The following is a 12,029-nucleotide window of genomic DNA, read 5'->3' as shown; positions in this document are numbered from 1 at the left end:
TTTGCCGAGCGCCTAAAGTTGGTGTTTTCTACTGATCGACTCTCTTATTTCTTGCCTTAATCTCATCAGTTATTGGCAAGAGAGATCCGAATTAATGGTTCCGCCGGGCGGTAAAAGCTCATAATATTTATAGCAATAACAATGACAGTACAATATTGTATATTTTATTAAAAAGAGCGCACAAAATAATGCTGGGAAAGTTTCTTGTGCCGCTTCTCCTCTCTCAAAGCACGATTTGTTTCCGCCGTGGTAGTGTTAGAAATGACATCAAAAATAATTCTATAAAAACAATTTTGAGAAAATAAATGCCGATTTTGCCTTTACCCGATGTGTACCACATTCCATCATCAGGTAAAATCGCAAAAGAGTATCAATTCATTAGATTTCTTTTGGTGAGCTCGTGTCAAGTCTTAATATTTTTCCAAATGACTGAAACCTGTTCTGCGGTCAATTCCCACTTCTCCAATTATGCAGTAACTACTGCCGATCCTGCTTGTCCCTTTTAACATGGGCGTCCATTTTGTAAGAGGCTGACCAGAGCAAGTTGTGTCTTTGACATCAGTCCCGATTTGAAAACACTTAAACAACTTTGTGCTCCTCTTACTAAAACTACATTAGGTTCATAAACGTTACAAAATTATTTGCGGCGCCCTTTTTTAGTAGAACTTTAAATTGTACGACATTTTCTTAATTATTATTATCTTAATAACATTTTCTTAATCACTCATTTTGACTGAAAAAATTCAAATGAAAAATAGTTAGAAACAGTATAATAAGTAAAAATAATAATAAATAATAAACTTTATTTCACAAAAACAGAGGTTCTGAACCTCTGTGTGAAGTACGTCTTAAAAATTAACTTATCTTAAATAAAATACAGTGTTGAATTGGAACTCTGATACCCATGATAAGATCTAACTTGTGTTATGGGTATATTTTGCAAGAGGATATATGTTACATTGTTGATTTATTTTATTATAGAGATGACTTGCGATTACTTGATGATGTCGACTGGCTAGAGAAGTTCTAAAATTTGGAACTGGACAAACTCTTTGCGATTTTCTTCTTTTACTTTTATTTTTATCGTATGAGAGTGTGGTGTGTTTTCTTAATATGGAATGAAGTATAAAGAGCTGTCGAACTCTACGCTCTACGCGCTTGCTTTGTAAAGCGCGTAGAGTATCTAAAAGGTTTACACGTCATTACCTTGATAACAGCTCTTTGTGCCCGTTCTAGTTCCAGAAATCTGGTCTTTGTGGCACCTCCCCATATTGAAATGCAATAGCTGATGATGGACTGGCACAGAGCAAAGTAAATTAATTTTAGCGTATCACTATCAGCGGATGATCTTATCATTTTAAATATGTATATTAATTTTCGTATACGCGAGGTGAGTTTTTCCAGGTGTTTTTTCCAATTAAATTGGTTATCAATATAGACTCAAAGATATTTGATATTATTAGACCTAGATAAAGTTGGGCAATCACATGAAGAAGGTGAGAAACGATTTCGGCAGGAGTGAGCCTTAAACGGGAAGATTTCTGGAGATGGTTGACCTGGAGCTGTTATCGAAAAGGTTAAGTAAGTTGTCTTTGTAAGTTTAAGGGTCAGGAGATTATTAGAAAGCCAGTCAAGTACGTTTCCGAGAGCTTGTTCCGCTAAAGCATAAGTGGTAGGCCAGTCGCGTCCATGGACTAGGAGGGCTGTATCATCTGCATAGGTGATGATCGAGCAGTTAGTAATAGAAATATTGCAGAGGGCATTTATATATATGAGGAAAAGGGTGGGGCCTAAGATAGACCCTTGAGGAACACCAAAAGTGGGAGATACTTCACCACTCACAAATGAGTCAATTTTTACGCACTGGGTTCTATCAGAAAGATAGTCTTTGAAGATGTCTAGATCATCACCACGTATCCCCATTCTTTCCATTTTATTTAGCAGATGTGGAACAGAGACCGTGTCGAATGCCTTGGAAAGATCTAAGAAAACTCCTATGCATTTGTTATGTGTGTCAAGTTTGTTAACAATATAGTCGACAAGAAATGACACTGCGTCCTCCGTTGATTTTCCCCTTCTGAATCCAAATTGGTTTGGGGCTAGAATGTTATGAGTCTCTAGGAAGGAAAGTAACCGATTGTTGAGTATTTTCTCTAACACTTTAGATAGAGTTGACAGCACAGATATTGGCCTATAGCTACTGATATCTTCTTTGTTTCCACTTTTGTAGATAGGATGGACGATAGCCTTTTTAAATACTTTTGGAAATTGACTACTCATAATAGAGTTATTACATATTTTGGTAATAATTGGGACCAGTATACTACTGCATTGTTGCAGTAGTTTACTCGTAATTCCATCTCATCCAATGGCAGCATCCTTGCCTAGGCTATAGATCATCTCTAGCCTACGCAAAAGCAATGAAGCTTTGGTTCGCATTCGTTGGAAGGAGAGTAAGATAGTTCAGCCACTTCAGCTTCATCCGTTGGAAGGAGAGTAAGACAGTTCACTGGGGGTGGTCACCAGTAGGCTTCAAGGAAGGCGTCATTTTATTGTTTATCCTTAACGCGAGGTCCCTGCCAATATTTGCAAAATAGTGATTAACTTGGTTGACTGACGACATAGTATTATTTTCTAGATTTAGCAATTCCAGTGGTGGGTTGCATGCGGGAGTTGTTTGAACAATGCTTTTAATCACTTTTCATGTTTGTTTGGGGTTATTTTTTGCTTTAAGGAATTCTTGTTTCTCATATGCTAATTTCAATTTTTTTAGCAATTTATTGCAAAAATTACGATACCTTATATAAGTTATTTTTAAAGTGCAGTTATTAGGTTCACTTTTAAGTTTACGGCTCATAGCGTTTCTGTTGCGAATGCATTTAAGCAAACCTGTGTAATCCATGGTTTTATCAATCTATTTTTAGATGGAACTTATCTAATTTTAGTGTGCTGTTTAAGGATTTCGCCAAGTTTCCTCACAAACAGTTCAGCTGCTTCGTTGGCGCTGGAGGTGTTTAATACTTGGCTAAAGTCCGTGTTCGATATGGCACTATGAATAGCGGGATAATCGATTTGGGTGCGTGTCTACATGCGTTTAGCAGGTGTTAGTTTAGTATCCGATCCGGATCCGTAATATAATGATCCGTGATATATGTGTCAATTACTAATGTTGTAGTTTTAAATTTGGATTTAAGAAAGACGTGATCAAGGCAATTTCTTCCACGAGTAGGCAAAGTATGTGTAGGTAATAATCCATGCAAAGCATATTAGGTCAGATATTCATGAATCTCTGGGTTTTGATTTGATGGACATATATTTATGTTCATGTCCCCCATAACAACGATATCGCTTGATTTTGCAGTGGATGTAAGAATATTATTTAGGCTGTCTAAGAAGTTATTTGTATTGTGGGCGCTAGGTGATCGATATAATGCTATAATTATCAGATTATTTAATTGTAGTTTGCAAGTTAAACAGTTAGCATCAGAGAAACTAGGTTCAGAATCAGAACGTGAACACTAATAAAATAACACTAATATATTTCTATTTTTGAAATGTAATGTGAAATATTGTGTCATCATAACCAGTCAGAAATCTTACTACAAGCCATAAAATAGAATAAATGATTGATTCTATTACAAGTTTATGCATATTATATTCGAAAAGACGTTTTCCCCGACCTATATATTATGGTTCATTGGTTTTTGGTTTGTATTAATTAGAAACTGTAATATTCATTGAGATATCTTACATGTTTCACACAATAAGAGGGTGCGCGATAGGCATTTAACTATATGATATAATTATATATATTTAAACGTCATGACTCCGCCTACTCAAACATAGGCAACGGTAGCCATAAGAACGACGTAGAAGGTAATGGGAACCCACTACGCTTAAACTCCCAAGAGAACTCCATGAAGACTTGCTTCTCTCTCATGGAGTTCTCTTGGGAGTTTTGTGACTTCACAGATATGAAAGAAACAACGTCGGACTACGACGGTTAAATATGCTACCGAAGACTCTTCGGCGGTGAACCATCAGGCTACCGAAGCAGTTAATGCTACTGAAGGAAAAACAAAACCATCCATGCGCTCGAACCGCAGCATAGGTACTTGGAATGTGAGAGGACTTTTAAAACCTGGAAAACTCGAAGTTATTGAGAAAGAAATGTCAGAATACCAACTTATGCTGTTGGGGCTCTGTGAAACACACATAAAGGAAAGAGGTAATTACAAAACGTCAAACGGAAACTCGCTTTTCTTATCGGGCCACGAATTCGAAAGCAAGAATGGCGTCGGAATTTTAGTTCCCCATAAACTGGCCCATCACGTTACTGGCTATAACACAATAAACGATCGCATAGTGACTATCAGAATAGATTGCAAACCGCTCCCTCTTAACATCGTTCAAGTCTATGCCCCAAAGTCAAATTCATCACAGGAAGACATTGATGACCTTTACGGGATACTACAAACGACCATAGACGGTATCTGTAAGCGTGAAATGCTGATACTTCAAGGAGACTGGAATGCTAAGTTTGGAAACACGGAGCACGATGATCATATTCGCCACATAATCGGTAAACATGGACTTGGTATAAGGAACGAAAGGGGTGAAAAATTTATAGATTTCTGCGTGAGCCAAGACTTGGTAGTCACCAACACTTGCTTTAAACATCACAAACGCCGACTCTATACTTGGATCTCCCCTGGTGACCGATATCGGAATCAGATGGACTACATCACCATTCCAAACCGATGGAAGAGTTCAACGCGATCAACGCGAGATTGCGATCCTTTCTCGGCTGGCAAATACCGCAAGAACAGAGGTTTTGTAAAGGGCAGAGGAACGAGAGAGCAAATCCTGAATCTGCGACTAATAGTAGCAAAATGCTACGAGTACAACACGCCGACCTTCATGTGCTTTGTTGACTACTAGAAGACTTTTGACTGCGAAAAATGGGAAGAACTGTGGCATGTACTCTCAACGTCAGGTGTTCCAGCGCATCTTGTTATGCTAATACGCAGCCTCTATGAGTCAGGGTATGGCAAAGTTACGATTGAGGATGTCACATCGAGCACATTTAAGTTCCAAAAAGGTGTTCGACAGGGTTGCGTGATCTCCCCTATCCTATTCAACATATACGGAGAACAGATAATGCGACAAACGCTAGAAAACTGGGAAGGTGGCATAAAGATAGGTGGAGTCAAAATATCGAACCTCCGCTATGCCGATGACACCACCCTATTCGCATCATCCGAAGTGGACATGAAAGAGTTGCTGGACAAGCTAGAGGCCACCAGCCTCAGGATGGGTCTGGCAATAAATACGGCCAAAACCAAGGTCATGGTCGTCGACCGCTACGCATCCATCCCGCGCACTAACTTGTTCAACTACCTTGGCTCAGTGATCACGAACAGAGGTAACTACGAGATCGAAATAAGGAGGCGAATTGGAATGGCCAAAACAGCAATGACACAGCTAAGCAAGGTGTGAAGGACAGAAATATCACCAATCAGACGAAAACTCACCTGGTCCGCTCTCTTGTCACAACGGATTGATGCGTTTGAGATGTGGTGCTGGCGCCGCATGCTAAGGATACCATGGACGGCTTACCGCACTAACGCCTCCTCGATCCTTAAACAGCTAAAAATAGGGAGCAGTCCACGTCTATCCACTACATGTCTGCAGCAGATCATGAGATACTTTGGCCACATTGCACGACGCGGTGCTGATAACCTAGAACGTCTGATGGTCACTGGGTAAATTGAAAGGAAGAGACCAAGAGGCCGGAGCCCACGAAGCTGGTCTGACCAAATATCCGAGCAGATTAACCAACCCATCAGCATCGCACTCCAACATGCGACAGACCGAAACAGATGGAGGAAAGCTGTAGACAAACTTAAGCGGAGTCACGATCCTTAGCAATGAGGGAACGACTGTGAAGAAGAAACGTCATGAAGCTACATCAGTTCGTAAAGGGGCTATGACGTCGTGAGAAGAACTGATAAGAAACTCCCAGCCCATCTTGTAAATCATTTAACAACTTAGCGTATTTTATCTAATACATGGGGCACACTAAAAGTTTTGCACTTCTAGCTAATCGGAATTATTTGAATTTCGAATGTTATATTTTTGGAACATTGCAACCTTCATAGTAAAAAAAACAATTGTCGGGATATCATTTGACAATTGTTTTTATCACACATCAAAGTTCTAGGTACGCAACGAAAATGTAATTAAGTCGAAAAGATTTTAGAGCGATGATTTTTTACGATTTTAAAAGTTCTCTCCCCGCAAGACTGTGCCGCTCGTCTTCAAAATGCTTTTGGGAGAGAAGCACCTTGCTTGAGCACTGTGAGGCGATGGTTTGCTGAATTTAAGAGAGGTCGGGTTTCTTTACATGACGAATTTTATGAACTTCTTCAACTGCTGTCAACAAAAATAATGTGGCCAGTATTAAGCGACTAATTGAAGAAAATCCGCGGATTACTTATGAGACAATTCGAGGATTTTTGGGGATGGGTATGAGCCAAATTTAGAAAATTTTACACCAAGAATTGAAAGTTCGGAAACTTTGTTGTCGTTTGATCCCTTATGAACTGATAGCGGAGCAGAAGCGGGCTCGCGTGAAAGTACGACATTCTAATGTTGCTTATGACATTGTTACAGGAGACGAAACGTGGATTTATTGTTTTGAACCCAAAAAAAAAAACAGCATTCTTGTGAATTTGTGTTTGAAAATGAGAACAGGGCAACAAAAGTGAGGCAGGCGAGAAACGTTGGTAAAAAAATTATCGCGTTTTTTTCTCAGCTACGGGTCCCATCTGCACAGTTCGACTTGAAGATAAAAAAGGGTGCTAATGCCGAGTGGTATTCTACGACGACGACCACGAAAAGCCGCGTTCTCCTACATGACATCGCTTTTTCACACGGCCAACAAAACCCAGCCATTTTTAGCTTCCGAAAAGTACAATTCGTTAACCGTCCCGCACATATCCCCGACCTACCCTGTGATTTCCATATTTTCCCCAAATTCAAAGATTTGATGAGAGGTTACACTATTTATACCAATTCCGAAGACGCAGTTTAAATTCAAATATTTTTATTCAAAATCACTTATTGAACGTCAAAACCACTACTACCACTACTACCACCCATTCAAAAGAGACTCAGACCTGAGAAGTTTTTAAAAAATGGTTCTATCGCATGGAAAATGTAAAGAAGAGCATTGTGAAAAGCAATTAACATAATATTTTGGTTATAACGTGTTGTTTTTTTAAGTTAAGCAAAATTTTAGTGTGACCTACGTATTATATAATTATAGGTGTCCTGCACAGACGCAGACAATTACTAATCCTCCATTATCCTGTACGTGTATGTAACCACTGTACTCAGTCGTGTGTCTGTCGCAGGCGAGAACGCGGCCGCCAGCGGCACCAGTGGTGGCTCCCCGAGCGCCTCGTAGAGCGAGCGGCGTGCGGCACACCTGATACCAGCCGATACCAGCCGATACCAGCCGGTACCCCTCCAACAGATCCAGTCCGATTGAATTATAACTGTACCCTTAGGTATACGTTACCCAAATACCTCAAAAACAAACACCATAAACTGCCTGTACGTCTACCATCCACTTATCTTCCAAGTATGTTAACTCCATTATAAACTGAGTCTTATTCACAAATTGACAAGGATATGCTTTTAATTTTCATTAGCAGCCTTCAAAAATAATAAACTAATTAGTGTGGACCAATGGCTATCGATCAATGTATCCACTGTTTTTTTTTTTTTAAGTATAAATAGGAAAACACGGCATAGAGCTTTTGTTCAAACATATTAATTCATATCCAAAAGAACCTTCAAGGGCATAATATAGTCTAACCTTGAAGCTTAGAAAAACATCTTGGTTTTTCGTTTTTAAAATCAGTTCGCTTGTTCATTTGGCCTTTTATTAAAAAAAAAAAACATTTAATTGAACACACAGTTTTTGGGTTTCTGTACAATGTGTTAAGGTTCTGTGGTCTCATTTTTGTTTGTGGTATGAATAATTTTACCATATATTGTAAAGCCATAATGCTAAAATGATAAAAGAAACTATCTTAAAGTTATCTATCGATTTGTGGTTACCAGGTAGTGATTTGCTTTTTATTATTTATTAATATCAATGAGGATTTATTGTTAAATAGGATGAGTTGGTGGAAGTACCGTACAAGCATAGTACATGTCAACAGTATCGTAAACGTTCAATACTAAAGCTTTCAAATTAGAATTTGAAGTGACGCCTTATTTGTTAGTGCCCATTGTATTAGAGCGGTTTAAATGTTTATGTGAGTGCCGACAATATCGGCCATGTATATTATCGGTCTCTGAACTTTGACTATGCCCAGACAGCTGATTTATAAATATATTTTATGTGTGACTGCTCGAGTAGGCGATTTAAATTATGAGAGTAATGTAACGGATTACCGATTAGTTGTCAACATCGATCGTGTAGGATGACGTACGTGAGTCGTTCACGCTGTTTTAGTGATAGTTTTTATTTGTGTTGGCCATCGGGAAAATTTTAATGCATAATAGGTGTTTTCGGCGAGTTGTCGTGTGATACTGTAGTGTAATAATTGTCGATACAAGCTTGAGCTGTCGTAGTCGGTAAGAAGGGTAAATCTAAACCGTCGCGATGTGATTACTTTGTACTTTTGTAAGCTCAAAACTCCTCTGTGTACATACCTATATGATACATGTGCATTTGTCCCATATATTTTGTTTTGCTTACATTTTTCTTTCGATAGATTCGTCATCCGCGATGTTCTAGCCGTGTAGTACGTTTCAATAGCCATGATATTTATAAGCTTTAGTAAACAGTAATTAGTAGCAATGCTTGTGCCGTGTCCGTTGTAATTCGTTAGTGAGCATCACCGGTAGTGCTTTGTCGGTTGGGGGTGTATACAGTAGGTTCGTTAGCACGCACCATGGACGCACCATGGACGCACCATGGACGCAACATGCACGCAATGGCGTACGTAAGCGCACGCCCGTTCATCGCCCAACCGCACTTCCACGACATGTGAAAGATATCTTGTAAATTATATAGCACTAACTGATCTCTCAAGATAGTTTTAATGTTTAATTATGTGTATTACAAATGTGGACTTTGTATAAATAAATGTGTTATCTGTACGTTTGTTTGTACAATTTGCTAATTGATATATTGTTTATTTTATTCAATGGCGGATTGTATGTACAACGTTATTTATCGCACTATGTCCTACTGAAACACCTATTTTCGATTTTATATTGTATTCTTATATTTAAATCAATCATTAATTCAGCTATGTAAAATTATAATTATCATCGAGAACACGATAAAGTAGTCATTTTAAAGATAATTAAATTCATTGTCATAGTTTTTAAGTATTTGATCAATTTGATTTTGCACTTTCGCGTTGGCGTACAGTTACGATTAGAAAAGGTATTACTTGAGACCTTCTTATTATATAGTGTAACGAAATCTTTCATTCATGTTTTAGATGTAGCTGTAATGCGTAATCATGGGTGTGGTGTTGCACCACTTCTCTTTTATAGAGACTAGAAGCGGGTGTCCGCTCGGTTTGTTTACACGGGTTTTATGTAAAGTCACCAAATGTCCGTGACCAATCTGACCTGATCTTTTGTGTACAAAGACAAGGTATTCATTCCACGGAGTACCTTCGCGCATGCTGTAATAATAATTACAATATCAATCTTTTGTTAGTCGTTTGTACCCGGAATGGCTCCGGCTGCGGATCAATACATCTGTATTACTATTATGTATCTAATAATAACATATAAATTTGTAGTATTTTAAGAGTATAACGCGCTCGGCGCAAGATTTCAAATCACATATAGTGGAGCTTAGCTGATGTTGTCCCTAAGTTTGAATTGCTGACACACCTTTATAGTTGATGTAAATATATTATTATTATTATTATAATCTTTATGATATGACTTTTGATTAAAGTTTATCGGTAGAGTAACTCACCTTCTCTATGTGTGGGAGCTGCCACACTAACCCTAACGACGGGCAGTTTGGGATTTCAGTAAGGAGTATGATAGTTTAGATATGCATATTTTATTAAGACTATCTAATATGAATTTTGTAATCAATGTTGCTTCTAAAGATCCTCTGTGTAAAAAGTTAAGACATTATATACTAGTGACCTGAACATTTGAAGTAAACACGTGCAACTTATTTGAACTGTCACCTTCTCCACTCGGTGCACCTCCTATTGAGAATGTTAGTCTCCGTATCACATTGTTGGCAGTGGGGTTGACATATAAATTATTTAAAGTAAAAGAGTTTTTTCTTATTACTAGTTCTGTATAATTAAATTAATAGTGAGTGAAATTTGTATTTTGTTTTAATTTGTTTTATTGAAACTGAAAGCATCATAACACCCATATCGTTGTTAGTTATGAATGAAAATAACATAATTATAAAAGTAAATATTAAATGAATAGTAGCATGGCTTTTTATTTTAAATAGTCCATATTTATTTGTGCCTGTTTTATAAGATAGTTATTTTTAAAATTGGGCAATATTGGGGTTCCACTACAGTATATTATCATGATTGCATATTAAATTTTGTTATAATCTGATATTATATATTATTTAGTAAGTGGCACACGTATCATAAATTATTATATTATTTAAATTTTCAGTTATATTTGAGGAAAATCCTAAATTTCTAACAAGACTATTAAAAAAACAGACGAAATGATCTTCTGCACATAGACATTATTTTTTATATAAAATTACACAAAGCACAAACAATATTCTCTATTTGAAGGTAACCACGTCGTATCGTCCTGGAAACATTACATAAGGAAGCTCATTCGATTCAACATCTTGGTTGGAGGTGGAAGAAAGATTCTTGAAAACGACACATCCAGATATTTAAGTTTGTGGCGTATCTTGTGATGGTGGAATTCCGCGACTTGAATCATTCGCTAGAAGATATACAAAGAAGCGATATTGAGGTATATAATGCAAGCGATCGCGCTGTTGAGTGCGTTTTTACTTTACAAGCCAAATAAATCTACAAAAAATTTATACAATTTTTTAAGATATGAAAAAGAAAACTGTTTTTTACTTTTAATATCTTAAAAAATGCCTGAGATAATATTTACGATCAACGTACGTATTTCCGGGCGAAGGTTTTTAAAAACGTGGGCGGGCGCTCATGAGCTGATGACATCACATAAAAATCAAAATTATAAAGTTCTCATTTCAACATTTAAAACACCTGATAAATTCTTAAAAATTATAAGATGTACCTCAGTACGCAAGAGGCTTGGAAGTGGTCATCGGGATCTCTACGCTTGGCGGCAAAGACCCCAAGCGCTTCATAGTCAAAAGAAGCGATTCAAGTTGTCTAAGGAGGCCGTGGTCTTGTCCACCATCTTAGATGTATATAGTGTGTGGCAGCCTTGGGACACCTGCGATAGCTCGTGGTCGGGCCTTCGGCGCCGCAAAGGGCGCAGGCGGGTGGGCTCGCGCCGTGGCCGGGACGAGGACATGCAGTATGAGTATTGTTAGCACCGGTGGCATCGCCCGGGGCCATTACGGCGACTAATCTCTACCTTGATACCCTGAAGAAAGCACAGGGTCGAGATCCCGAAGATCTGTTTCCCATCGCGAGTGGGATTCAGAATGACAAGAACAAGGGTAGAAGCGATTGTGCATGCGGCTAACCGCACGCACGGGATAGTTTTGCGACTCTATATCTAAGGTCTCTATATCTGAAGTATCTAACTCCTTCGGGACGATAACAACAGTTTCTTCTCCTCCGGAAGAACAAACGAGTGGAAGTGCACTCGCATGTCGCGAAGGGCGGAGTCGAGTGCGGGGCGACCGCGGGAGGCGGGGGGAGGAGAGTGTCACCAGGTCGACGGGAGCGGCAGGTGGCAGTTTAGTGTCGGGGTGGCCCGCCAGGAAAGCGGCGAGGATTTCCTTGTTCTTTAAGAGCATTCAATTTTTCTTTTTCTCC

General features: G+C 38.6%; 1 protein-coding gene across 7 annotated transcripts in view; it reads left to right on the top strand.

Annotated features, from left to right (window-relative positions):
• LOC126974100 (glycogen synthase kinase-3 beta-like) overlaps positions 1-10,502 on the top strand; it is a 59,393-nt gene extending 48,891 nt beyond the window's left edge. For all 7 annotated transcript variants that reach the window (XM_050821506.1, XM_050821511.1, XM_050821510.1 and 4 more), the window contains one exon: positions 7,419-10,502. In XM_050821506.1, the coding sequence (XP_050677463.1) occupies positions 7,419-7,471 (53 nt within the window). In that variant the 3' untranslated portion in view covers positions 7,472-10,502. The remainder of the gene's footprint in view (positions 1-7,418) is intronic.
• The last annotated feature ends 1,527 nt before the right edge of the window (positions 10,503-12,029 follow it).

Source organism: Leptidea sinapis, chromosome 31, assembly GCF_905404315.1.
Source record: "Leptidea sinapis chromosome 31, ilLepSina1.1, whole genome shotgun sequence".
NCBI classification, from domain to species: domain Eukaryota; kingdom Metazoa; phylum Arthropoda; class Insecta; order Lepidoptera; family Pieridae; genus Leptidea; species Leptidea sinapis.
This window is presented reverse-complemented; position numbering and strand designations above follow the sequence as displayed.